Below are 26,283 nucleotides of genomic sequence, written 5' to 3'. Positions count from 1 at the left end.
ATGAGTTACTATATGTGTTTATAGGGGCGGGTTAGGTTAGGTTAGGTTAGTGACATTTTCGAGTGCTAGAACGCCTCCCTGTTAGATTTCTCAACGATGGCAGTTCGTTAACGTTCACGTTTAGAAAACTGCTGCTCGAGTACAAAGTCTACTTCTGGCATGCCGCATGGTGCCTTTCATGCTGATTTATGGCACAGAACAAGCTTCCAGTGCTAAAAATAAGCACAATGTGCCAAAAGTCTGGCACTCGCAGAACACGCCGGATTCTCGCTGAGTTTTTAGGTAACTTCACGGAATTCCGTGAGTGAAACTCTGCTAGTTCTGCCCACCCCTTGTAACCGTGTATTTGTCAAAACTATAATCTATTGATAGATTGGTGAGGACTTACCTTATGTATGTAAAGAGGTATGTTTTGCAAAAAGGTTTTTAAAGTCTGTAAAAAAAAAGCATTGTTCATTTCTATTTTTATTTACTTCCTATTATCTATTTCTGATTGATAGACCTGAAGAAGTGACTATGTCTTGAAACACATGTTGGCTGTGGTTATGTTACTTATATATGTACAATAAGAATAAACTCAAATCCATTAATTGAAAAAGAGCTGATATATGTTGAGTTTTTTCTTTGGGTCAACCATATATTTTTGTTTAACAGGCAGTATGCATGTTTGGAGGGCTCATGGGAGAGTGTACTTAGAGGTAAGAAGGAGTTTTTTAGGGTTCAGTGATGCATAGCTTTTAGGGGTAGTAAGAATTTATCGGGTTCAAACATTTAGTGTCAAGGTAGGTAGGCGCTGTAGGGTTCAAGGATGGCATTAAGTAACAGTATGAGGTTTGTAGCGTTCAGGTAAAGATAGTGTTAATAGGTAGTAGGGCTTTTTAGGGTTCAGTGAAGGGTAGCATTGGGTAGTAAGGAAACTTTAGGGTTCATGGAAGGGTGATGTTAAGAAGTAGTAAACATTTTTAAGGGTTCAGGGAAAGGTAGTATTGTGGGGCGGTAAACATTTTTTAGAGTTCAGGGATGGGTAGCGTTAAGTAATAGTAAAATATTCCGGTTTAGGGTAGGATACTGTTACTGGATACTATGGGTTTTTTTGGATTGAAGGAAGGGTAGCATTTACTGGTAGTTTTTCCAGCTCAGATAATGGTAGTGCTAGGGCAGTATGGCATTTTTAGGTTCATGGATGGGTATCATTAAGCTGTAGTAATGAGTTTTTAGGGCTATGGGAAGGATAGCATTAACGGATAATTAAGGGGTTTTAGAGTTTATAGGATGTTCACAGAAAGGTAGTCTTAATGGATAGTAAGGAGTTTTTAAGGATCATGGGGGAGAAAAACAATACTGCTGGGAATTCATTAAGTAGTTAAAGAATTTACAGTAAATAGCACTCAGGCTAAACTAGACCTACTTACACATGCACCCCATTCCCCCAGACAATCCTAATCTTCCCTTTGAGTCTTTCTTTCTTTTATTTCTACTATGAAGACAAACATGGGAGGAGGACTCAGAGGGATGAAAGAAAGAGAAGTGAGTCAAAGTGAATTGTTAACAGGAAGAGGAGTATAGAAAGCAGAAAGACTTACTGGTTAGAAGACATGAAGGTGCTTAAAAATAGAAAATGTTAACAAGAAATCTGAACATGGTGGAAGTAGCATAAAAGAGGCTTTAGAGGGTGCATCCACAAACAAGTGCCTACGCGAGAAAGAAGTGGCTAGCAGACTAAAAAAAACAGAAACATCTATTACAAAAAACCTGAGCTAATTAGAGGGGGGAAGGAAAACTCGAACAGAAAGTTCTTAATAGGAAAACACACAAGTATCATTAATTAAGAAAATATGAATCCAACAAAATGAATTGAGACACAGTTTGTAAAGGCAGTTAGCACATAGAACTCTCCAGATACATTTCTTTCCTCCAAATTCAACCAATAGAATGTGTGACCCTGGAAGGGTAGTTTCTTCAGAAGACCTTCCGGAACACTACTAATGTTGTATGGCTGTCCCTGTATTGGTGCATGCTTTATTCAATAGTGGTGTCGAGGCATCAACTTACCAAGAATTACAGCACCAACGGAGAGGCTGCTGAGGACCCTTAAGAGCCAGAAAGGCCTCTGAAAAAGGAAATAGATATGTTAATCGATAATGGTAATTGATTATTCACAGAAATGTATACATAATATAAAGAACACACAATATGTTTATCTATGTGACTGTGTAGACCACTATTAATGACCAAAGAAAGTGTTATTGTGCTGCCTTAGAAAATCTGTAAAGTTTTGCTCTGCCAAACCTGTTACAGTAAGCATGCATATTTAGAGTGATTAAACAAAGGTAACATTTCCTATTTAGAATGTGGCATTAACATAGTTAATAATTGTGGTCTATCCATTTCCGTAGACTACTGTGTGTTATCCATACGTACGCTCAACCACTAGCTTCCATGATTGGTCATGTTCCCTACTGTGTACTGTCCTTAACGTCCTTGTGGGGACAACCCATATCTTGTTGCATACAGCAATAAGATACAAATCACAGTTTTAAACTAACGAGTGTGTACTGCATTTATGCCCAATGGCAGAAAAAGTGAACTATCTCAAACTATTTGATCTGCACATTGGGTTTATTTGAACAACATTTTTTATAAAATATTAACTTCTGTTGTCAATATAACAGTACATTCCAAAAGTGGACGCACTGACCAATTCAAGACCAAAACCAATTACCAACTCCTGCTTAAATAGTCCCAGTCGACAGCTCCGCAAAAACCCAGCTGCTACCCACAAGCTCTAGCAAATGACAGTTCTGGCCATGAAACAAAGATGGACACCATTTGCTTATTTGTTTAATTTGAGTTTTATACAGTGCTAGCTATACCTGAAGATATAAGAGTGCTTTACAGTTTTGTAAACAAATCCAATAGAACTATGTTAGGATTCATGTGGGTTATAGAAGATATAAGAGTGCTTTACAGTTTTGTAAACAAATCCAATAGATCTACATGTTAGGATTCATGTGGGTTAGTATAGTATACTCAGTGAGTACAGAACAATACATTATAAAGTAGTGGCATTAGCTACAGTTGTAAATACTGAACATGCCAAGCACTGCAACAAATGTTCCTGTCGGTGGAGTATGATCTTGAGGAAACATAGATCAGAATGGGAACGTGTTGATTTTGTAAGATGCAACAATAGGAAAAAGTACCAAAATACATTTTGAGTTTTACAGGCCATTTTAAGATTCAGTTTGGGGACTTGAAATATGTAATGATTCACTGTTATCATGGATTCTGTCAAATAACATGATTTTTTTGTCTGCTGAACAATGCTCTGAAGAACATTTTTTAATGGAACCAAATCAGAGAACACTGATACTTGCTTATTGTTGAAGAAAAACCCTGGAAAAAGGAGTAGCAATGGCTATCCTGTTGTGGACCTTAACCTCTTCAGCGCTCATGACGACGTCAGCTTGTCATGAGCTACGGCGCTCCGGTGCTCATGACGAGCTGAGCTCGTCATGACCGCGCCCGTTACTTGGAACGCTCGCAAGCTGGGCTGATTCCTCTGCTGTGCTGAACGTTCCATTGGAACGGGCGCGGTCATGACGAGCTCAGCTCGTCATGAGCACCGGAGCACCGTTGCTCATGACGAGCTGACCTCGTCATAAGCATGGGGGCGCTGTACGTGCCCCCCCCGCCCCCCAGCACAGCGGGGTAATCCTCCCAGCGGCGAAGGGGTTAAACATGTCTATTGAATTTTCTGCCAGGATAAGAAATAAATAATTTCATAGGTATGTGGACAATAGCAGATGTTATACAAAGGGGTCCATACGCAAGCTAGACATCTCTGAGCGTTGAAAGGGCACAGGGGTAGGTCTGGGAGTAAGAGCGATGTGTTAGGTTATAAGAGACGAGAGTGATGATTAAGCTAAGTATGAGTTTATTAAAATACACTTTTAAATAATTGATACATGTCGTTATTTAAATCATATAATAATAAGAAACCGCATGATGGTGTAATATGCTTGATAAAATAGCCTGAAAAAGCTTGAGACTGTTGCTCTCAGTAGATTAGTGTTCACGTAAAACCTAAGTGCTTCTTACAGATTTTTTATATTGTCAAATGTGTGGCAGTGTTCTATTCACACCCTGCCTCTCTCTTTTAAATCCTCCCCTTCTGTATTTTTAAGAGGTTATCTTGCTGTACAAGCACAACACTACTTAAAATATTTGTTCATGACCAATACAAATTATTCAAGGATTACATAACCTCTACACATATAGTCAGTGGTGGCTCCGTCGCCAAGGCAGAGGAGCGTTGCCACCCTGCCTTTAAGCATTATAAAGAAAGAAATATAAAAAATTATAATAACTATTTTATTATCATTTTATTTTTTCCTTGTTGCAGCAGCTTTGTGGGGCTGCTTTGCTGACAGAGCAGGGGAGGGGAGGAGTAGCTTGCACTCCGTAAGTGAGCTTAAATATTTGTCTGGCCGTCTAGGGTCGGCCATACAGTCATGCACACTTTGCATGCTCTCCACCTAGGCTTCATTACAGCCTGGGTGGAGAACATGTCCAGGCCCCATGTCCCCCTCTGAGCACCGAACCACGGAGCTCAGATCAATCACAACGGTGCACTGCTCAGGTGAGCCTGGATGCTTCCTGGGTGCTCTGTTCCTGTTCCGGGAGAGATGATGGGGAGAGAGCGTTAAGACACAGCAAGGAGGTACTTTTTTTTTTATCCCCACTCCTCCGCCCTCCCACCTCCGATCTGTACTAGTCACCACTGCATGTAGCACAATTTAGGAGTGTTATGAAAAATGAAATTAATCAGTCTAACCTTTTTATCTAAAACTGCAGGGACCAGTTTCAAAAGAAAACAGCAATTTTCTTTGATAAATCCAGACTCTGTCATTTGCATTTAAAAAACAAGTCGTTTCTGTACATGTACTAAAATGTAAAGGTGAACAGCGCAGTACCTTATTATTATTTTGTATGCATTAGGGGTCAGAATCTCAAACTTATTGGTGCATAAAAGTTCAACTTACATGCGCAAATAGTTTTTTATAGAATGTAATACCACTTTTGCTTTGTGGTTTAGACTTCTAGATATTTATGTGTGCAATTCACTACCGAATGGGGTTTGTGAACTGCAGGGATGTAAAGACTTGAGAGTTTGTCAACAACCTAAAACGTAGTTGCTTGTGGGCATTCACAAACTTTCCAACCCCGTAAACATTTGCAGATCCTTTTGTGCTAAAGGTGCTAATTTCTTCTGCCACAGGCGAGAGTAGATCAATTTCGCTGGGATTATGAAGAAAGCAAACGCAAAATTGTTGATGTAGTAAAGGAAATTGTTTTCTCAGGAATAAAATATTGTTAGGCAATGCAATTGAGCTCTTGCAAAACATTTTTACATGTTCTACTACACACTGTACAATTACATTTGCAGAAATGGTTGCGTGCAGGTTTATGGAATCTACACAGATTCTCCAGGAATACCTCTGAGAGGTCAAAATTTAGAAATGTATACTCAGATATAGGATTATACCTAAATTCGAAGAATCACTATTGTTTGAAAGAAACAAAGTTCCTACTGTTAGTGGGATTGAAACAAGACAGTACAATGTTTTCATAGTAAATAAAGTATGTTTTGTCTTTGGGCTATGGAAGCTATAGTTGAGCTTGCATCAGGATCTCTTACTGAGACTGCAATCTCTTTGACTTTCAACTATCAATCACACTTCTCAACGGGATAAAATTGCGAGACTGGTCCTTGTTCTATAGGCTAAAGTTTAAAAATTAGGTAAGCAGTGAAATTTACTGTATCAAAGTCTGCCACTTAGAAATCTTTTTGGGTCATATTCTGTTACAATAACTAGGGATTCTGTGTGATTTCAGCAGGTATAGAGTAGCCCTACTCTTCCTGAATTTACTTTTCACCTTCTGCTCAACAGTGTGCCTAATTTTCTCTTGCTCATCCCCGGCTTTCCCTACATTGACTTTTATCTTCAAAAATAATGTTAAATTTGGGCCTGGGAAGGAAGAAAGTAATAAAGCACTTATTATCTGCACTGATGTCTTGACTAGGAAGAGTTGTTTCCAAGAAGCTATGTGGGATGAGGTAGCACCATGTCTGTCTTATGCCCTAGGCATAAAATATTTAGGCCACCTTAAGGTTAGGGGTGGACAGTACTTGTGGAGTTTCACTCCTCAGAATTCCGGGGAGTTGCAGAAAAACTCTGTGATATTCCATGGAATACTGCCAATGGACGGAAAATATGCAGGTCACGCTGCTATTTAGAGCTGCCATTTAGAGCAATTTAATGGCACAAGCAGCACTGAAATGCAACATTGACTGCACCATGAGTCGCGCATAATGGCACAGCATTTCGAGTTGATTTTGCTGCAGCTCACGTGCAATAGCTACCCGAAAGGCAGCAAATCTACTTTAACAGTCTCCCTCTGACAACGACTCCTCAAAAATGCCACTAACTGCCTGCAGTAGAAAATCACATTAGGCGATGCCAAATCTTGCATGCACTCACCAGGTTGCATATTCTGGAGTCTCATGAGAAAAAATCTTGATCCGTGGCGATTGATGGAATTTGGATAGAACTCCGTGATAAGAGTAAAGCAAAGTAGCCAAAATTCTGCCGATTCCATTGGGCGGAACAGAACATTCCACCTACCCCTTTCTAAAGTGTCTCCTTTATAGGCCACTCCTGAGGGAAGTTTTACCTAACTAGTCGATCCTGTATGCCAGTTCCTCTATTCTCATTAAGTTATACTTAGAATAATAATAGCAGTGAGTGTCCAGCTATTTACAATTCTAAATTAATATAGTAACAGTTTTTGTTTTTGGTAAGGGGTTGTGCTAGAATAATTAGTTACATTCTCTAAAAATGTATGTTACCTGTTCCATCGTTGTAAGTTAGCAGTTGTATTTTACCTATTGGAAAATGTATCCCTTCATTCTTGGTATATTACCGCAATGCATTTTAGCATATTTTTTGCAATGTCCCGAAGATATGTATGACTGTCATTTCACCTGACCCGAAATGCTAAATATATGAATTAAAAACTATCTACTATGTTTTGGTTTCTGAGATTCAGACAATCGGGTCAATATAAACACTTGGATGCTTCTACATATTTGGCCATTGCTGTATTTCCCTTATCTAAATCAGTGAAAATAAGCAAGGAAACCAAATCTAGTTTGGGCTAATTGTCTTTGATGGTCAGCAACCAGATCTGATCCTGCTTGCCTCCAAGGCAGGCATGTATCAGACACCACTATTAAAATATAAGTGCAAATCTAAAAACAAGTTTTAATTGAATGTACTCTTCCTCTCTGTTAAATAATTTTTATATGACATAACTTTATGCGATACAGTTATTTTTTGTTGTTGTCAAGAATTGTGTTCTCAATAAATAAGTTAATATAACTTTGGAATACATTTTTGGATTTACTCCGCCTAATATTTGTGTTGACCGTTGGATCCTAGGAAAAACATTCTCAATTGGATGAGCATAGATTAACTGAATGATAGGTTTTGGAAAACATCTATAATAACAACAACAATAAAAATTATTATAATAAAAACAACAATAATAATAATTATCGTAATCATAATAAGCTTTGAATATTTACTGCCCAAGGCAATGGCCGAAACATTTTATACAGTGGAACAATAATACATGTTCAATAGGGTTGATTACTCATTGCAACAATTAAATAAGAAATCTATCAAAAATACATACAACAAATATAAGCCTATAACATGACTATCTAGTAAATACAGTGGGCATTTGCCAATGGTGTTTCTGTACATTAAAAGCTAATAAAGGAATGCACTCACAGATAGCGCTAGACTACGCCCTTTGATGTATTGGCGGAGAATCTGGACAACCCCGGAACTGGCTCACTATTCCCAGGGCTTTAAAGATTTGATACGCTGTGACCATTTTAAAAAGATCTCATGGTTACAGCAGGTTAGATCACTTATGCTAAACATTTATTTGGTGGCCCTGTGGGAAAACCCTGAGAACGCTCGGTTCCCGTCTAGAGAACAAATGAAGGAAATATACTGGGGATGGGTGGATACCAATATATATAGGAACAGTGACCCCCTGACTCTGACGGGCCAATTCCTCATGGTTAAACCAGTCCAAAAATTAGAACCTTACTTTGATAGTATCACAAAGCAACAAGATAGAAAGCTCCTGTTTCAATTGAGAGTAGGTACGCTCCCAGTCAAATTGTTTACCGCAAGGTGGGAGGCCTCAACGGACACTCTTTGCCCTAGTTGCAAGTAAACCTCTGAGTCTTTGGCTCATTTGTTATTTGTCTGTCCCGCCTATATTCGCCCAAGATGAATATGTCTGGCCCCTGTTTGCCGAGCCCTGGGGACAAGGAAATGCGATGAGGCGCTAAGATTACTTCGCTCTGAAACATGGCTGCCACTTAAAATCGCTGCAGCCAAATATTTAGGCTGGGCATGGAAAATAAGAGTCAAAGCTACTGCGGCACCATGATTAATGTGCTTAGTGTATATGTCTTTAATTGTTATAGAGACTTGTATATATATTAATTTATACATGTTCATGGTTCCCAAATTAGCAACATTGCACTGCTCCTTTTCTATTGTTACTATGAGCTGGGTTTCCACGTGTGTTTATTGCTCTAGTTGCACTGTTTTATAATTTTTTATAGATGTTTTTTAACTGAGATTTTATCTGTTTTATTGGGACCTGATGTAGTGGTTTATGCTTTTATGACAAATTGTCGAATAAAGCTTAATTGATGATGATGATTAATAGCTAATAAAATTTCGTTGGCATAAAAATAAAACAAACTTCCTGTGATTACGTACAAAACTAACATGGTTAAGATCGTTTTAGCAATAAACAGTATGCACTGGTTTGATTATACTTTTCCATACAATTTAGCTAGATTTACTCGAAGTGGAAGGCCATTCCTGCGCAGATTAAAGAAGAATATTTTCAATGAATGCTTATGCAGATTTCCCACGTAGAATTGTATTTTGTCTTGCCTCGCAGAATTTGCAATGAAATTCAAGTCTGTGATGAAGGTAAAATCACTTTTGCCCAGGTTAAAACTGGTAATGCCCAGCTTGTTTAATCTTTTAGTTACAGCTAGGTCACCTTAAAAAAATCCTTTTGAATATATTTTACCTCTAACTAGACACAATCTTTTAAATAGTTATGAGCAGCATTTCTTATTATAAATGCTCACCTAGCATCAATCACACAAGCAGATACACTTGTCATTACAAGTTCGAGCCGTATATCTTGCCCTGCTTAATAGACTTGACGGAAAACAATCATCGTAAATCATACCTTATTTAAAAATTCAGTGGGAAATTCTCAACCCCCTATAGAAAAATTGGGAGAATCTTTGTGGCATAAACATTGATGACTGAGGCTTGTTGTTGTCTACCACTGGCGCTACAAAGGACCCTTAGACCATAAATACTATGCCCAGAGGGTACCTTTCCCAAGGCCATCTTCCCAATTTTCCATCTACAGGATCCACTTTTATTAGATTTTCACAAATAAAAAATAAAAACATAACTTTTTTTGTTTCGATTTTTTAAAAGTGCGAAATTGCATAATGATGAAGTGCCTGGAGAACCAAATGGAGTTTGTTCAAGCACAATGATATAAGCTGTTTAACGTATGAAGCGGCTATCCCAAGACAATCGGGGGTGGGGGCAGTATCTAACTTTTAGAAAAAATAGAGTGAAGGTAATGAATGTACTAAGAATGCAGAGCGGCTAAAATACATCCGTGCTTAACCCCATTAGGTGTGACAATTTTCTTAGATCTAATAAATCAAAATACGAGTGAATCTTGACACCATGCATCTGTATGTAATGCACCTAAATGTAATAAGTGCATGGTTTTGTCAGGCCCTGTAAAATATGTCCATAGATGAATACAGCATGTTACAACGCATGCAATTACATCACGTGATTTTATAACACAGTCATTACAACGACCGCGTTGTTAGTACGCGATACATTTACATCGCAAGTCATTAGAACGACTTCCTGTAGGGGGTGCGTTGGACTTCGGAATAGTATTATTTACTATTCCTACTCCAGTTTGCGCAACAGCAGGGAAGGTGTTGGATTTCATATCCAATAGCTTAGCGCCCCCTACAGCAAGTCATTCTAATGACTTGCGATGTAAAGATATCACGTACTAACAACGCGGCTGTTGTAACAACCGAGTTGTAAAAGCACTGCGATGTTATGACAGCATTGTAAATGCTCTCTCCCCCATAACAAACTCAGCTATTGCTCTCTCAACGCTGCTCATCTATCATGAAAACAAATGAACCATGTCGGCTCACCAACGGGTTAGTATACAAATGGGCAAGTAGAATTGTGTCTCATGCAGGGTGTGCCGACAAAATCAGATGAAGAATTCGTAGTGATATACTGGATTTGTAACCAAAACTACCTCTCTTCTCACTTTAATGCAGAGCCTACAAGGCAGTTTGGTCTGTTTCTTTTCAGGAACATTCTCTAAATATTATTTATTTGTGGAAATATGGTACATACAGCACTTTATACACTACAATGTAGAGTTTAAGGTTATATTGATTTTATATTTTTGATCCATTAATCCACTCTGCAAAAAAAATCTAAGCTTTTCGGATGTCATATCCAACCATATTTCAAGGAAGGTACTTGATAAATAGTTCAGCTGAGCTAAGCCTATATTTTACAGAACTGGAAACTGGAAGCTCTCAAGTATTCAATGTAATATAGAGTCTGCATTATTATTTACATATTCTTTTCCACACCATAAGCTCGTTTTGCACTGCATCACCTTATACATAATGCTTTCTACAGTGTGGTCTTGGGTGTATCATTGGTATTTGAACAGTAAATGCTTTAATCTATATTTCGTTTCTTTCTTTCTTTTTTATTGTTGGTCGTTGCTAATAGATAGCTCACCCTGTAAGTGCACTGCTGGGAAAGAAAGTGGAAGCATCTTCTCGGTAGGAGAGGCACCTTATCTCTGCAATAAATCCGTTGACATACTGAACTATGAGCCAAATATTTCATGCCTTTCCCAGAATCGGGCAGTTTGCGACCGGTAAAATGCATTTTGGTATGTATGAATTCCAATTTGCGATTTCGTTACATGTTTTGAAATCACAATTTGGAATTGCGAATACCTACCAATTCAGTATTTGGAAGGGGCATTTTTATGTTGTCCCTTAGTAATACAGAATCGCAGCGGTATTTAGGAATGTTTGCAGCCGAAATACGGTCACAAAACATTTGCATTTTACCACCTACTTCAAGTAAGTGGTAACCCATTCGCAAATAGGAAGAGGTCCCACTGGCCAATGTCTGCTCTTGAAAACTGAAAAGAAAACTTTTCAAACCGTTTTCCTTTAAGGAAAACAGGCTGTATTTAAAAGATATATATTGCTTTTTTTTAAAGCAATCACAGAAATGGTGATCAGCTGACCCCCTGTGATTTTAGCGATTCCTAATGGGTCGCAAATTGCGATCTGCCTCAATAATATTAATAAGGTAGGTCAATTTCCGACCCGTTAGGAAAAACTAAATAAAACGTATGGCGTTTCATACATTCAAATAGAGATTACCTAATTGTGATTCACAGAGAATCGCAATTAGGTCATCACTATTTGAAATCATGATAAATGTGGCCCTACCTGACATGGAGAGGTGCAAGTTCAGGTGTGGTGCGTCCATTGGGGCGTGGGGGTGTAGCCCCGCCGCCCGCAGCTCCCTCGGCGTCTTTGAACTTAAGTAAACTGAATCAGTTTACTTAAGTTCAAAGACGCAGAGGGAGAACTGACAATCATGTCAGTCAGCATGACGTTGGACCGCCCACCCCAAGGGGGTGCCGGTCTGGCGTCATGTCGACTGACATGATTGTCACCAGGGACAGCAGGCAGCAACACAAGTGTGCATGAGTGGGGACGGAGGGCGAATTTTCGCACCATGCCCACTCATGCGCACTTGTGTTTCCCTTCTTTGTGCGTGCCCATTAGGAGCCCCTCGGCCTCCTAACGGGCGTGCTGCGGGCAAAGATTAGCCTGCCCTAAGCCACTCCTGGCGCTGCTGGCAGCGCCAGGAATGGCTGAGAGGGTCTGCCAGGGCCATTCGTGAAGGCGCAAAGGGGAGCAGCAGAGGTGGCGCGGACCGGCTGAGGTAAGTTTTCCTTATATTTATATTATATTTAATTCCCTGCCACCCACCCCCGCGTGAATCCCCCCCACACCTCCTCCTCCCGCGAGCCGCAACTGGAGGTCCAGCACCATATATGCATCCCAAAGGTACGGGTCTAATTTACGGTTGAAAATGCTTTTAATATCCTTCCTTCCACATGCATTAGTTTTTAGCATGTTACATTTTAATTAAAAAACATACTTCTTGGGATGTCATCACTCAACATGCCATTGTTAGTAACGTTATATTTATATTAACAGAACGCGATGCCCATTCAGTCATTAAAAAAAACATGTTTTATAATTTACGGGATTTAATTATATCGGATACCTTTCACATCACATATGACCACCAAAAAACACCTGGAATTGAAAATTTAACAAACCAGAGATTTTAACATACACACACAGCACTTATGATGTTCTCGCATAAGTGCACATGTTCAAAGAGGTATGGCAAATTTGAGAAATTTGTATGGTGAAAATAAACGTGAAGCAGCAGCTCCTTTATAAAAATCGAATATGTCTCTAAGCGCAAAGTCAATATGCAATGGATTACAAATTCATAGAAGGAAAAACATAATTTTTTTTGTTGAAATACGTGCCCTGACAAAAAGTCAAAATAATGTTGTTGTTACTCTTAACGTTTTTCTGCGGTATTCTGCTGGTGTGAATTCGGCGGCCGCGCCAAGTATTGCCCAGCAGTAGTGCTGCGTGCGACTGAAGTTAGCTCGCAAAACTTTTGTGCAGGTAGTTACATTTGATGTCTCGCCTCAGCGCGTGGCTTTATGACCTGCTGCAGAGTGTGAAACACAAAGCCAAGTCCAAGTCTGCAGGTCGTCACTTTCTTGTTTACTTAGGGGTCAAGCCCATGCTCTTCCATACAGGGGTGTGGCATAAAGCCCTCCGTCATTACTGCTGTGAATGCTCCATTATTACCTCTTAAGGTGGGTACCCCGAGAAGTCGCTGTCTGCCTGAGAGGAATTTTCGAGAAAGGCCACAGAGGTTCAGCTAAACTATAGTGCTGTGTTCACAGTGACAGGGAGCATCAGTAAGGGTCTGATATAAAGAGGAGCACGCTGAGAGTTGGGCCGATCTATTCAAGACCAGGGTGTCTCTGAAGAGAACACTTTTAGCGTCAGTCAGTTATTTAATTCAAAAGTATTTATGCCCTCTGGGATTGTACATTTTGTTACATAACAGTGTGTTGCTCCTGCTCCATTACATTATATACTTGAGCGTATGGTGCACTTTTGTGTCTTTTTTGGCTGCTTGTGTGTTTACATGCCAGTGGGTGTACATGGTTTTGTCTCTGTGCGGGAATTTGTGCATGCCTATCTGTTTATATATGCTTGTTTCGGAGTTTGCTTGTGTGTATATGTCAGTGTCACTCTCAGCTGGGCTCCCAGTTTCTATGAGCGTGTGTGTTTGAGAGTGTTGTTGTTTGTGTGCGTCTGCTTTATAATATTTACATTTTATATTTGATGCAATTAACCCAAGTATATAGGTGTCCTCAGAGCATCAAAAAACATCACCTGGTCAGCCTAATAATGATAAAAATGTTTCTGACGCCAGGCCCTGCTGGCACCCAGCGTGTATATTGCTCAGAGGTGCGTGGCACTGGCAGGGCCTATACTGAATAAGCAGCTACCTACGTTGTTATATACATCCCTTTATTAATGTAATAACTGCACTTTCACAATTGCTTGATTAACCTTCTTGCTTCTCAAATTTTCTTGAAAATGCACCATTTACCCACTCTTTTTTAAAAATGTTGAAGTTGTTCAAGCTCGCTCGCTATGGTGTACTCCAACAGAAAAGTTATGCCCCACCACTTTCAAATGTCACCAGCCACCACTGGGAAAGTTTGAACACAGATCGCAATAAAGGGTACATAAACTAACTGATCTGCTGCTGCCCGAGATTGGACCACAGAACCTAAAGGAACATCTAGATTTATGCAGTAGATGTAGTAACAGGATTATATGCAAGATGTACGACCATTTCGTTGTGCGGTTCGTAAATTGTAATTTTTGCAACTCGCAAAATGGAATGTACTAATGCGTCTCAGACACATTTGGCGATTCTCAATGGGATCGCAAATGACCTGCCTCATAAATATTCATGATGCAGGTCGCAATTTGCTACCTATGGGTAATGGGCTACAATCACAGGGATAGGGGCCTGCTGGGGACAGCTGACTACCATGTCTGTGTTTGTTTTTTAAATAAAGCAACTCTTTTTTACAAATGGAGCTTGTTTTCCTGAAAGGAAAGCGGGATGCGTTTAAAAGAAAAAATTAAAAGTTTGCTTTTCGTTTTTTAAGGACTGGCAATGGTCCGTGGAACCACTGCCTACTCTTAAAAAATATTTTTGCTGCCATAAACAAAGTGAAGGGGTCCTCCCTTCCGGTTTGCAACGGACTTACCACCAATTTGAAATTGAAGGTAAGTGCGATTGCTTTGCGACTGCATTTGTTGTCATAAAAGAATCTTGCATCCTGGCTATTAGGAAGGGACATTCTTGGCATGCTCCTTCCTAATAGCAACTCGCAAAACATATCTTGCGAGTCAGTAGTAGGTTACAGGCTCACAAAATATGGTTTGTACGTGCTACAATGCTTTTTAACGGTCACAAACTGCCCAATTTTCCGCTTCCGACTGCCAACATCTGGCCCTTTATTTCTTACTGATTTCTATTTTACTGACAGGATTCTTGAGTCAATATTTATCTCAGATATTCCTAGATATTCCTTACGGGAAATGTGGATGCTCTTCATTGCAACAAATAGACTCATACTGAAAACTATTTTTTTATGTTTCATGATTGCATGTATGTAATGCTAATGACTGCTTATTTTGGACATACATGCGTTTCAACATTTGGTGAGGCAATTGTCCAAGATATAATTCAATTGAGGAAGTATCAATCCTCCCTTCGTTTTATGTCTTACAATTTTTTACACGTCACTCGTGGGGCCTTATATTTTCACATCAATGTATTAATTATTGTCAGTATCTTTATGTGATATAGTGCATAGGATAACCTGAAACAGAAATAGGATTTATGGAAGAACCAATACCACTCACTATTGATGGCACTTACCCAACTCATAAAAACTAGCCTTGTTACCATCTATGTAGGCCCTGAACAGTACCTGAATTGTTGAAAATAAATGGCCTTCCTTCTTAGCTGCTTTTGGAAATGTTGATACAAAGATATTGCATGATAGCTTGAGAGTCCCATGAAAAAGAAGGAAAATACGGACGAAAGGCGCTTCTGTCTGGTACCCCCGGCCACTTGGTAAATGCCCGGTTTGGAGCTCATTAACTATTTGGGCAGCTAAGTGTTATTTACATTCATTTGTAATTTATTGATGTATTTTCCTTTCACTTTCCTGTGTGCCTTTTCATCAGCAATGGTACCCAGTCAAGTGATAACCCGCTCAACTGTGGTCCCACATCACCCACTGCGCATGCGCAGAGCAGTGAATAACGCTCTCTTCAACATTACTGTCCAGCCACGCAATAGCGCATGAAAGTGAGGGGCTCGTGTCACAAACAGACCAGGGCACAAGGGTCCGATTATCAGACTTGGTCATTATTTAACAACTTTGCTTGCCAGCCAGCTTTGCCAGCACGCTAATTGAGAAATAGTCCGCCAGCCTGTGAAGAATCTGTAGGAAGTTCCCCTGTATTCTTACCAAGTGGTTACTTTTTTTAGCAGATGGTACACAAAGTCAAGTCAAAAATTTAAGTTTATTTAGACCATTGATCTATAAACCACTGTTCATACTTTGTCATATGAAAACAACATATCACAAATTCATATTCTTTACAATAAAAGTCATATTATCCTAAAAACTACGTTTAAAACAATTTAAAACAGAAAATTAATTTGGGTTATAAAGCTATTGGCTGCTTTAAGCCTCCAGCTAGCCGGGGAACTTATAAATGCCCTGTATAAATCTCCCGATAGCTATCGCAATATCTAATTTTTCCATGACAACCAACAGCTCCCGTGCTTGTGAACGCTCCTTAACATCATATTTTAAAAATATCGGGCGAAGGAACTGTTTACGTAAGTTTAAAAATATATAACAATCCAATAAAATATGCAAAATATTACATTTCGTTCCTATCTTACAGACACATTTGCCATCAGGATGCGTTAAAACTGCTTTTATTGCACTATTTATAATAACCGGGTTAATACCTATTCTTAACTTAAGTACTTCTATTCTTAACCAACGATTTGTAAATCTATGTATGGAAAGCTTAAGTCTTTCTCCCAACCTGTACTCATAAATTTTACAGAGTCTTTCTTTCTCAAATACTCTTGGTCTGTTGCCCTCGAAATTTCTTTACCCTGTACTTTAAGTACACTCTTTATTACATTAATTTGAAGTGTCTTTGGGTCAATAGTCACATTCAAGTGCTCACAAATGGCTAGGAGTTTTCTTCTTGTTGCCTTGGCCCATTTTAACTCACTGGACTGAATTTCAATCATGCACCATTGTGACACCTTTGTGACTTCGCCCTGCCCCAAACGATTCCAGAATCTAAGAAGACTTAACTGCACCTGGACATTCCATGCAGTTAGGCCTACTTCCAATCTAATTGCCTGGATCATTGCTGAACTAGGGAGAGACAGTAAAGATTTTAAACATTTCCCCTCCTCTTTATCCCAGGAGCTTTTACCATCAATACAGAGTACTTCCGCACCATATTGGAGTTGCGGGGGAATCATAGCCTTAAAGGCTGTCAATAGAGGGTTGTGAGACATATCACCATAACTATGGTTGAATCTTTTCAGCCCACATACCGCTAAATGTGCTTTTAATTTCTGTGCCTCTAAATGGGTGCCCCACTTCAAGGACCATGTAAACCATATTCCGAGGTATTTATATTCACTTACAGTATCCAATTTGGTTTGGCCCAAGAACCAACTAAACTTCGTACTTTTCTTCTCAAAGCACAAAACGTTTGTTTTGTCCATGTTTACTTTAAGTCGTTTTACTGTGCAATATTCATTAAAAACATTTAACTTTCTCTGCAGACCCACCTCTGTTTGGTCCATTATTACGAGGTCGTCCGCATACAGTAAACAGGACAAATGCCTACCATTTATTTTTGGGCTTGCACCTCTGGCTGAGCCCAGGAGGAGAGGCAGGTCTGCTAAAAATATGGTAAAAAGAAGCGGGGCCAGAACGCAGCCTTGCCTCAAGCCATTGTTTATAGCAATCTCCGGTGTAAGGCCGCCAGAGGTATCTTTAATTACCTGTGCCCAATTTTGGCTATGCAGTTCCTGGATTACCTGCAACAGGTTGGCAGGGGCCTCATAGTTTCTTAATGTCTCCCACAAACAGTCCCTATCCACCAAATCAAACGCTGCGCGAAAGTCCACAAAGCAGCAAAACAATTTGCCCTGTAGCTCCATGGACTTCCTCGCTACAGCCCACAATGCGAAGCAGTGATCAATAGTTGAGTGTCCTTCCTTAAAGCCACCCTGCTCATTTGGAACTATTGACTTCCGCTCCACCCACTCCTTTAAACTGCCAAGGATTATTTTTGAAAAGACCTTTTCACCAATGTCCAGTAAGTTGATCAACCTATAATTCTTCGGGTCCTTCTTTTCCCCATTTTTATGCAAGGGTCTAATTATGGCCCCTCTCCAAGATTTGGGGAAGTTGCCTGAGTCCAGAATTGCTACAAACATATGAGATAAAAATCCTGCCCACCAATCTATCTGGGTTTTAACTAAGGCGGCGGGGAGATTATCGGGACCTGCTGCACGTGATAGATTCAACTTCTTAATTGTTTCTTTTACTTTCTCTACCGAGAAGTCCGATTTTAACCCTTCTACACACCCTGTCCAAGTTGATTTATTCTTCTCTATTTCCGAGGTCCTTCTTGCTTTATACAAATTACTTAAGTAATTTACCCATGCCGCCTCTTCCACAACACAGCTCATCGTTCCCAGCGCCCTTCCTGCTGCATCCTGTATTAACCTCCAGAACCCTTTTATGTTTTTATTTTCAATTGTCTCTAAAAGGTTTGCCCAACATTCTTCTTTAAGAATCCTTTTCTGCTTCCTTACTAAGGATTTATATTCTTTCTTCAAATTGAGTAGGAGCTCCAAATTCCCCAGATCATAACTATTCCTCTGGTGTCGCTCTAATTTCCAAATAGCACTTTTCAGGGTTAAACCACCTGGGCTTACCTTTGCTAGGCTGTGTTTTTACCTTAGCCTGTTTCTTATCCTTTAGAAACACTCTAAGACACTGCACCGCCTTTGCAATTATATCCTCATACCATGCTACCCGACGTTCTTCGATACTATCCTTTAATAAATTTTGTTGAAAGCATGCCAGTTTCTCAACATACTCTTCCGTCAATCTTGTAGTCAGGCGCTTAGGGTATTCCACACTTTGAGAGATCGCCCTATCACATGTACTTATTGACCCACCTACAACTTCACAAAACAAGGCATTATGATCACTGTCCCTACGCTTAATTACCAGGACTTATTTATCAGTACATAGTTCCAGGCCTGGATAAAGATATAATCTATAGGGCATTGTTGATTTCCTACTCTAAAGGTCTGTGAGGCTGGTCGATCAGGGTCCTTCCTGCCATTTAAACATATTAAACCCTTCGAGCCCAAGAACTTCCCACGGGCTTCATCCTGATTGGAAGTTAAACACATTGGAAATTCTGCTGATCCTATATTGTAGGCATTCAACATGTCCTCAAACCAGCAATCCAACCTTTCAAAATTTAATTTGTGGTTAAAGTCTCCCATTATCAGCAATTTATCCTTCCCGTACTTTTCTAATAGATCAATTATATCCTTTTTGAAGAGCCCTAGTTCTATATCGTATTCTTTTTGGGAGCCCCATTGCATGTATATATTTATGATAATCAAATGGGCATCCTTCCCTTCAGCGCCTAGATGACATACCTTACAAACCAACAACCATTTACATAGTGACCTAATTAGTTTGGTCTCTTTCACGAACCTGGTCGAGGCAAGGGTCATAATACCCCCCGAAGGGCGTCCGAATTTTTTCTTTTTACTGGCTGGTTTGTAAATTTGAACAAACCCTTCAAATACCTGGGTGTTGCCGCATAGCCATGTCTCCTGTAAACAAATGATGTCAACATTCTTTGCAACCTGGTTTAGGCTATCCACCTTTGTTTGTCCTCCCAAACCGTTTATATTCCATGAGATTATTTTCAGGCTACGCGGCAACTCAGTAACCTAGTCGATCTCACTGAGACACCCGGACTCATTCAGTCCCCAAGAGCAAGTACTGTTATCCAAACCCCAGTTACCCCAATCTTTATTAGGCTTCGAATTCTCTACAGCTATGGTAATATTAGGCTTCTCCCCCCGACCCCCAGTTACCCACCTCACCTGCCTTTCCCCCAAACCTGCGTGAAACCTCAGAAAACCTCCCTCTCGCTGATTCCCTACATCTACTTCTTCTTCGGAACTATGCTTATACCCTCTTTTAAGATTTCTTTTTCAGCTTTTTGTATTGCTGCTTTAACAAGCCCTGAGTAGACTAGGACCTTTGTATATTCAGCACCATTGTTGTCACTGCAAAACCCTACCTGTTTCAGATCCTTTGTACCAATTTCTTTTAAGGTAGGGCATTTTGCGAACGAGAATAAGAGCTGGGAACGATTTAGTGGGACTACCTTTCTTTTTTTTTTCCTTCCAATCACTTGATCATTGGGTTTAAAGTAGATCCACATTTTATTATTATTGCTTTTGTCTGAAGTTTTTAGGTCCCAATCTCCACTTCCCACCTGTACGTTTTTTCTAGGGAGTGTGTCTACAAAACCACCTCCAACTACTAAGCTTCTTAGGGGTTCTTTCCCTCCTAACTTGTTACTAATGATTTTGGGACTCTCCACCTCCCCAGGGGGTTTACGCTGGTCTTTTTGTGGTTCCCTTTTCCTTGCTACTTCGACAGCAGCTCTTACCGGGGCGGAATGCCTCCCTATTTCCCTTCTTTCTCCTTTATAGTTTTCCGCATGTCATTTTCTTTAATTATTGCCCTAGTCTGCATTTCCTTGCCCATCTCTTTTTTTAGTGCCTTCTGTCTTCCCTGTACATGAGATAGATTTTTACGGGGGTACCTGAAGTTCTGATGTCTACACCAAGCAGAATCTCTCCGCCTCCTTACCAACATCGGCCATCTAGAAATGTAAACATCATTCTGGGAACCGCACTTCACTGTTGGCTCTAAGTTCCCTTCACTAGGGACATCTATTGGGGGGTCGTGTACTGTTCTAACCATTGTAGGCATCTGTCCCCTTATCCCCTGTAGTTCTTCTATCATTCTTTCAAACTGTATTTCATGATTCTTTAGCAGGGTATTATTTAACACAGAAACCTCTAGCAGTCTTTGCAGCATTTTTTGTAGCATCAGCTTAATGTCCAGCATTGAGGCAGATGGTGAAGTCGTTATATCCAAGCCCAGCGTGCCATTCCATAATATTTAGTTTAAGGGGTCTGAAGGTTTTGGACTTTGATTTTCTACACGATCCACGCTTATATCAAGTATAGTTCTTGCCGCAGGATTTGATATATTAGAACAGTCACCCACATCTTTGGACCCGATGTCTACCGAATCTTCCTCCTCAGCCCTCAACGAGGAAAAAATCCGTGGCGAGGAAGAAAGTCTTGGTTCCGTAGGCAGGATCCTGCGACTTAGATCACTCTGTGTAAGGAAGGAATCGAGAACATCCACAACCTCCTCTACACTTACTGGCTCCTTATTAATCTCTTGGGCTAGGGCTTGGCCATTTTCCCGGTGTGAGTGTTCTCTTAAAATGCTTCCCCACAAAGTATTTTATTGATTTGGACACTGGGCCACCATCTTTCTCACAACCTTGTAGTTTATTACCAGTGGTGGGTTTCTTAACAATTTTTTTTCTCTCCCTTTTATCATTTAGCACTGGGGAATTCGCTACCACCTCTTCGGGCCCTTCTACTACTGGTGTCACGTAGAGCTCGTCAGCTTTGCCCAATAGATCTAAACATTTTTCCTTTGGCTTTGCCTTTCTTGGTGCCATTCCAAGATTCACGCCTGTTCGGTAGGTTTACCAAGGAATAACCTTTCGCTGTTCGACAGTGAAATCTACAGCTCACTTTGACTTTTCCTCCCGCCCTTCTTCTTATATTGCCTGTGTTTTTCCCACACAAACGCTGGTCCAAAATTGAATTAATCTGTGTTTAGTATAAATCTGTAGCCACTTACCTTCCCTTTGTGCTGACTGGCTGACCGTGGATTCTTCTTAGTGCAGCCTTTGTCGCTGCCTTACTTACTGCCTGGTTATTCAGTTTGCTAAGGCAGATTTCAGCTTATGCCCGTCCAGACCTCACAGAGGCCCCTGGACTGAGCGTCTTCCCAGGGGTTTAGTCTTCCTTCCCCTGCCTGACCCGCTAACAGAAAATCGAAGGACCCAGGGCAGGGGGCGGGCGGAACCCTCGGCTGCAGCAGCGCTTTCCTTTCTCAATGCAGCCGAGGACCAAGTGCACTCTACGCCCGCTCTCCACACCCACGTACTCGCTGGTCACTCGGCACCCGCCGAGGAGATACCCGGGGCGTGGGGGGAATTTAATCGAGCGAGCGCGGGCCGCGTCCTCTTCGGCACCCTCGGGGGGATACCGGGGGCAGGGGGGGGAATTCAATCAATCGCGGGCCGCGTTTTCTTCGACCCGCTGCTCCACGTCTCACTTGCTCGTTCTTGCTCCTGTTTACCACGTCGAGTGTCGAAGCGTCGGGCGTCACGCGTCTCGTTACCACGTTTCCACGTCAGCACAGCCACAAGAGAAAGTGTACACCGCAAATGTGATTCGGATGTATTCCACATTGTACTGGACTAGATATTTATTTTTTCTCTCTTCCCTAGGCTCCGATCAAAAGACGGACTAGAGGGTAGTGGACTTCTTTCCAGCAGCAGCAACTATTTTTTTTATTTTTCATAATTGCATGTTTGTAATGCTAATGACTGCTTATTTTGGACATACATGTGTTTCAACGTTTGGTGAGGCAATTGTCCAGTATATAATTCAATTGAGGAAGTATCAATCCTCCCTTCGTTTTATGTCTTACAATTTTTTACACGTCACTCGTGGGGCCTTATATTTTCACATCAACGTATTAATTATTGTCAGTATCTTTTCACTATCTTTATGTGATATAGTGCATAGGATAACCTGAAACAGAAATAGGATTTATGGAAGAACCAATACCACTCACTATTAATGGCACTTACCCAACTCATAAAAACTAGCCTTGTTACCATCTATGTAGGCCCTGAACAGTACCCGAATTGTTGAAAATAAATGGCCTTCCTTCTTAGCTGCTTTTGGAAATGTTGATACAAAGATAGTGCATGATAGCTTAAGAGTCCCATGAAAAAGAAGGAAAATACGGACGAAAGGCGCTTCTGTCTGGTACCCCCGGCCTCTTGGTAAATGCCCGGTTTGGAGCTCATTAACTATTTGGGCAGCTAAGTGTTATTTACATTCATTTGTAATTTATGTATGTCTTTTCCTTTCACTTTCCTGTGTGCCTTTTCATCAGCAATGGTACCCAGTCAAGTGATAACCCGCTCAACTGTGGTCCCACATCACCCACTGCGCATGCGCAGAGCAGTGAATAACGCTCTCTTCAACATTACTGTCCAGCCACGCAATAGTACATGAAAGTGAGGGGCTCGTGTCACGAACAGACCAGGGCACAAGGGTCCGATTATCAGATTTGGTCATTATTTAACAACTTTGCTTGCCAGCCAGCTTTGCCAGCACGCTAATTGAGAAATAGTCCGCCAGTCCGCCAGCCTGTGAAGTATCTGTAGGAAGTTCCCTGTATTCTTACCAAGTGGTTACCTTTTTTTAGCAGATGGTACTCTAGTAGTACAAATACGCAACTGATCTTTGAGAATGTGATTATTTCTTTCTAGCTGCAAAGAAACTCTGCGACTGCTGATGGAGCGAGGGCCTACTGACTATTTGCAGTGTACAATAAATCGTTAATCAGCCTTGCCTCCCTTCCTACCTGTGGACACTGTGCGAGCTTCAATAACCTTATGAAGAGATTACTTACCTTTGACGGAAGTGCATACCAACTTCTGTGTTTGAAATTGAAAGATCAGTATAGTAGTAGTAAACCAGTATTTCCTATACAAAGATTTAAAAATATCTGTTGGACGCTAGGTGGCAGCGTTCTCCCACTTTATGTACTGAAAATGTATTGAGAAAGGTTGGAACTGTTTTGTGGCTTGATTCCTTCAAACTACTGAGCAACGTCAAAACGACTTGTTACACTTGTGCTTAAAAATGGAGCATCAGAGCATCATAGCTGCCAAGGTTTCAGATTGCTATGTGTGTCATTTTCATAATTTCAGTGTAATTATGAGTGACATTTTATTAGTGACACTTTCTCGCGAGCAAAATCAAGCAATGAGGACGGTGGGAACATAAATATCAGAAATTACACCTCATCTGGCCAGTAGCAGCCAGTGGTGGAAGTGCAGGTTGGCGCTGATGTGGGGAAGGGCAATGTGGGGGTAGGAAACTACGGATTACAGCCGATTAGAGGTAAGTAAACATATAAATAAATAAAACGAACTTCGTTGCAGGCGCTGCATCGCATTCTTCCAGCACTCCCACCACGGCCGCTACTGCATCTGGCTCAGACTCGACAGGGCTCGCCGCAGACAGCACGGCACTGGGTGGGTAAGCCTCAGAAGAGTGAAGCATAGCTGCCAAGTCATCAGATTGCCTATGTGTGACTTTTCCATGGTTTCAGAGCACCTGTGACATTCACTACTAAATGTGTGACATTGAGCCACATTTTTTCACAAGTAAAACCAAGGAATTAAGTCCAAGGTAAAGTGTGAACATTTGATCATTACCGTTCATATACATTTCTACCTTGGAAACACTCATATAAGACTGAGGATAATAAATGTGCAAACACACGGAATTTTGAAATGGAAGTGATGTCTACGGCATGTAAACTTTCTCCTTTTTAATCAGGGTTGACATTTTGTGAGTTCACTGTCCAGTTTCTGTGTACATAAACACACGTGAAAAGGGTTTTTGAAAACAAGTTGCAACCTGCCATCCTTTTTTCTATTTAATATGGCCCAGAAATGCGTGCCTTCAGAGATCAGTGTGAATCAGATTATTAACTCTCTGTTCCACTTTATAATGAGCGAAAACTGCCACTACACTAAATGCTGATCTTGGCACATGAAACATTATTTGGTAGAATTATTCAGACATTTTTATTGTTGCCCCACTGTCAGGTGGTCTTAAACCCATAGGGGCAGATTTATGAAGGCCTTGCACCGCCGGTGCGTCACTTTATTTGACGCAACGGCGGCGCAAACAATGCGCCCTATTTACAACGTGACGTATCTAGGAGATGCGTCACGTTGTAAAGCCCTGCGCCTTAAGGAGGCGTTCCGGTGCAGGGGAGGGCGTTCCTGCGCAGGAACGCCTCCTAAAAGTGGCTGAGTGAAATCTATGAGATTTCACTCAGTCACTTTAAGGACAATGCTGCGTCAAAACCCTGCGTCTGCTTGAAGCAGGCGTAGGTCTTGACGCAGCATTGTGGAGATGGGGCACCCCCGAGCCTTGCTGGAGCTGCGTCGCGCTTGCGACGCAGCTCCAGCAATGCGCCACCTTTACGGCACAGATGCGTCACGCATCTGTGCCGTTTTTGCCCCATGGTGCGCCGCATTATAAATGCGGCGCACCATGGGTGGCGGAGCAGCGGCGCAGGATGACTTGCGCATCCCCAGGGATGCGCCAGTCATCAGAAATCTGCCCCATATTATTTATACAAAGTACAAGTTTCACAAGCAATAAAAAAGAATCTCTGTGAAAAAGCAACTCACAAGTATCATCCAGCCTCATAACAGTTTGCGAATATGCAGCATGGATCATTGTCCACAGTACACTTTCCGACTTTCCAGACGGGATTAACCCTTTGCGCTAGTAAATCTTTGCGAGTTAGATGCCAGTACACGAAAACTCTGACATTGGCGTAAACATTTATAATCAATGCAGCAGGGTGTAATTTTCTTACACTTAACAAGTTGGTCTCTGAGTCAGTGGGGATGCAGGTGGTACAATAAATCTTAGTTGGCTGGGTCGCTAAGCGTCTGTCACGATTCCTTGCTGCAGGCAGGTGCTGGAAGTTTGTTCCAGTCGGAGTAGTCATATAGCACAGTGAGAGCAAGGAGCTTATGCATTGTGTGGCACCGCTCCGGCTTGAGAGGCGTGCCTGTGCTTTTTTAAAGACACTCAGTACCAGAGGCGCAACTACAGACATTTCGGGGTGGGGGTGGCTAATAAACATTTTTTTTGGGGGGAGAGGGTAATTCTTTCAGCAATCGGCAGAGTGAAGATGCAGGGTCTCTAAGAAGGGATGAAAGAACAACAGAGCCTCGTTAACAAGTAAATGGTCTGTTAAAGACGTGTGAAGTACTCAGGTGCGTCTGTGTGTGTGCCCGGAAGTGGTGTCAGCCAGGGGAGACACAAACGATGGGGGGGGATGAAACCCTTTGAGCCCAAAGGGCACTGCACTCTTGGGCAGCACAGAGCCGCTGCCCTCTGACTGGTTGCCCCGGGCCACCAAAGGTGGCCACCTACGAGGGCGTCCACCCTTAGTGCCAGAGGATGGCACAGACCTCGAAACGGTCTAGTGTTTGGGGGGACCGGATGGTCCCCCAGTGATGTCACTTCCTGTTTGGGGAGGGGTCCGAGGAGGCTATATAACCTAGGGCGCGAGGGTCAAGCGCCCTTTTTGTTTCTGGCCGCTGCTCGCGCTGACCCTCGCCCTCCCCTGCCCGGACACTGAGCGGGTGACTGCCCGTTGCTGTTTTTGCTGAAAGGTGAGGAGGCGAGTTGTGGGTTTATATGCTGGGTCGAGGGTAGTGGGTTTGCGATGGGGAGTGCGAGGGGGGGTCCGTTCAGCCCGGGCGGGGGGGGGGAAGTGCTCCGATGGGGG

The 26,283-nt window shown here is 41.5% G+C and overlaps 1 protein-coding gene across 1 annotated transcript in view; it reads right to left on the bottom strand.

Moving 5' to 3' along the window:
* Positions 1-26,283, bottom strand: part of LOC144826532 (dual oxidase maturation factor 1-like) — a 450,078-nt gene that overhangs the window by 77,945 nt on the left and 345,850 nt on the right. Inside the window, exon 3 of the mRNA XM_078684962.1 lies at positions 2,053-2,110. Coding sequence (XP_078541088.1) covers positions 2,053-2,110 — 58 coding nt within the window. The remainder of the gene's footprint in view (positions 1-2,052; positions 2,111-26,283) is intronic.

The sequence above is a fragment of the Lissotriton helveticus genome, chromosome 3_2 (genome assembly GCF_964261635.1).
Source record: "Lissotriton helveticus chromosome 3_2, aLisHel1.1, whole genome shotgun sequence".
Taxonomy (NCBI): domain Eukaryota; kingdom Metazoa; phylum Chordata; class Amphibia; order Caudata; family Salamandridae; genus Lissotriton; species Lissotriton helveticus.
The sequence above is the reverse complement of the archived record's forward strand: the minus strand, read 5'-3'. Positions and strand labels throughout refer to the sequence as shown.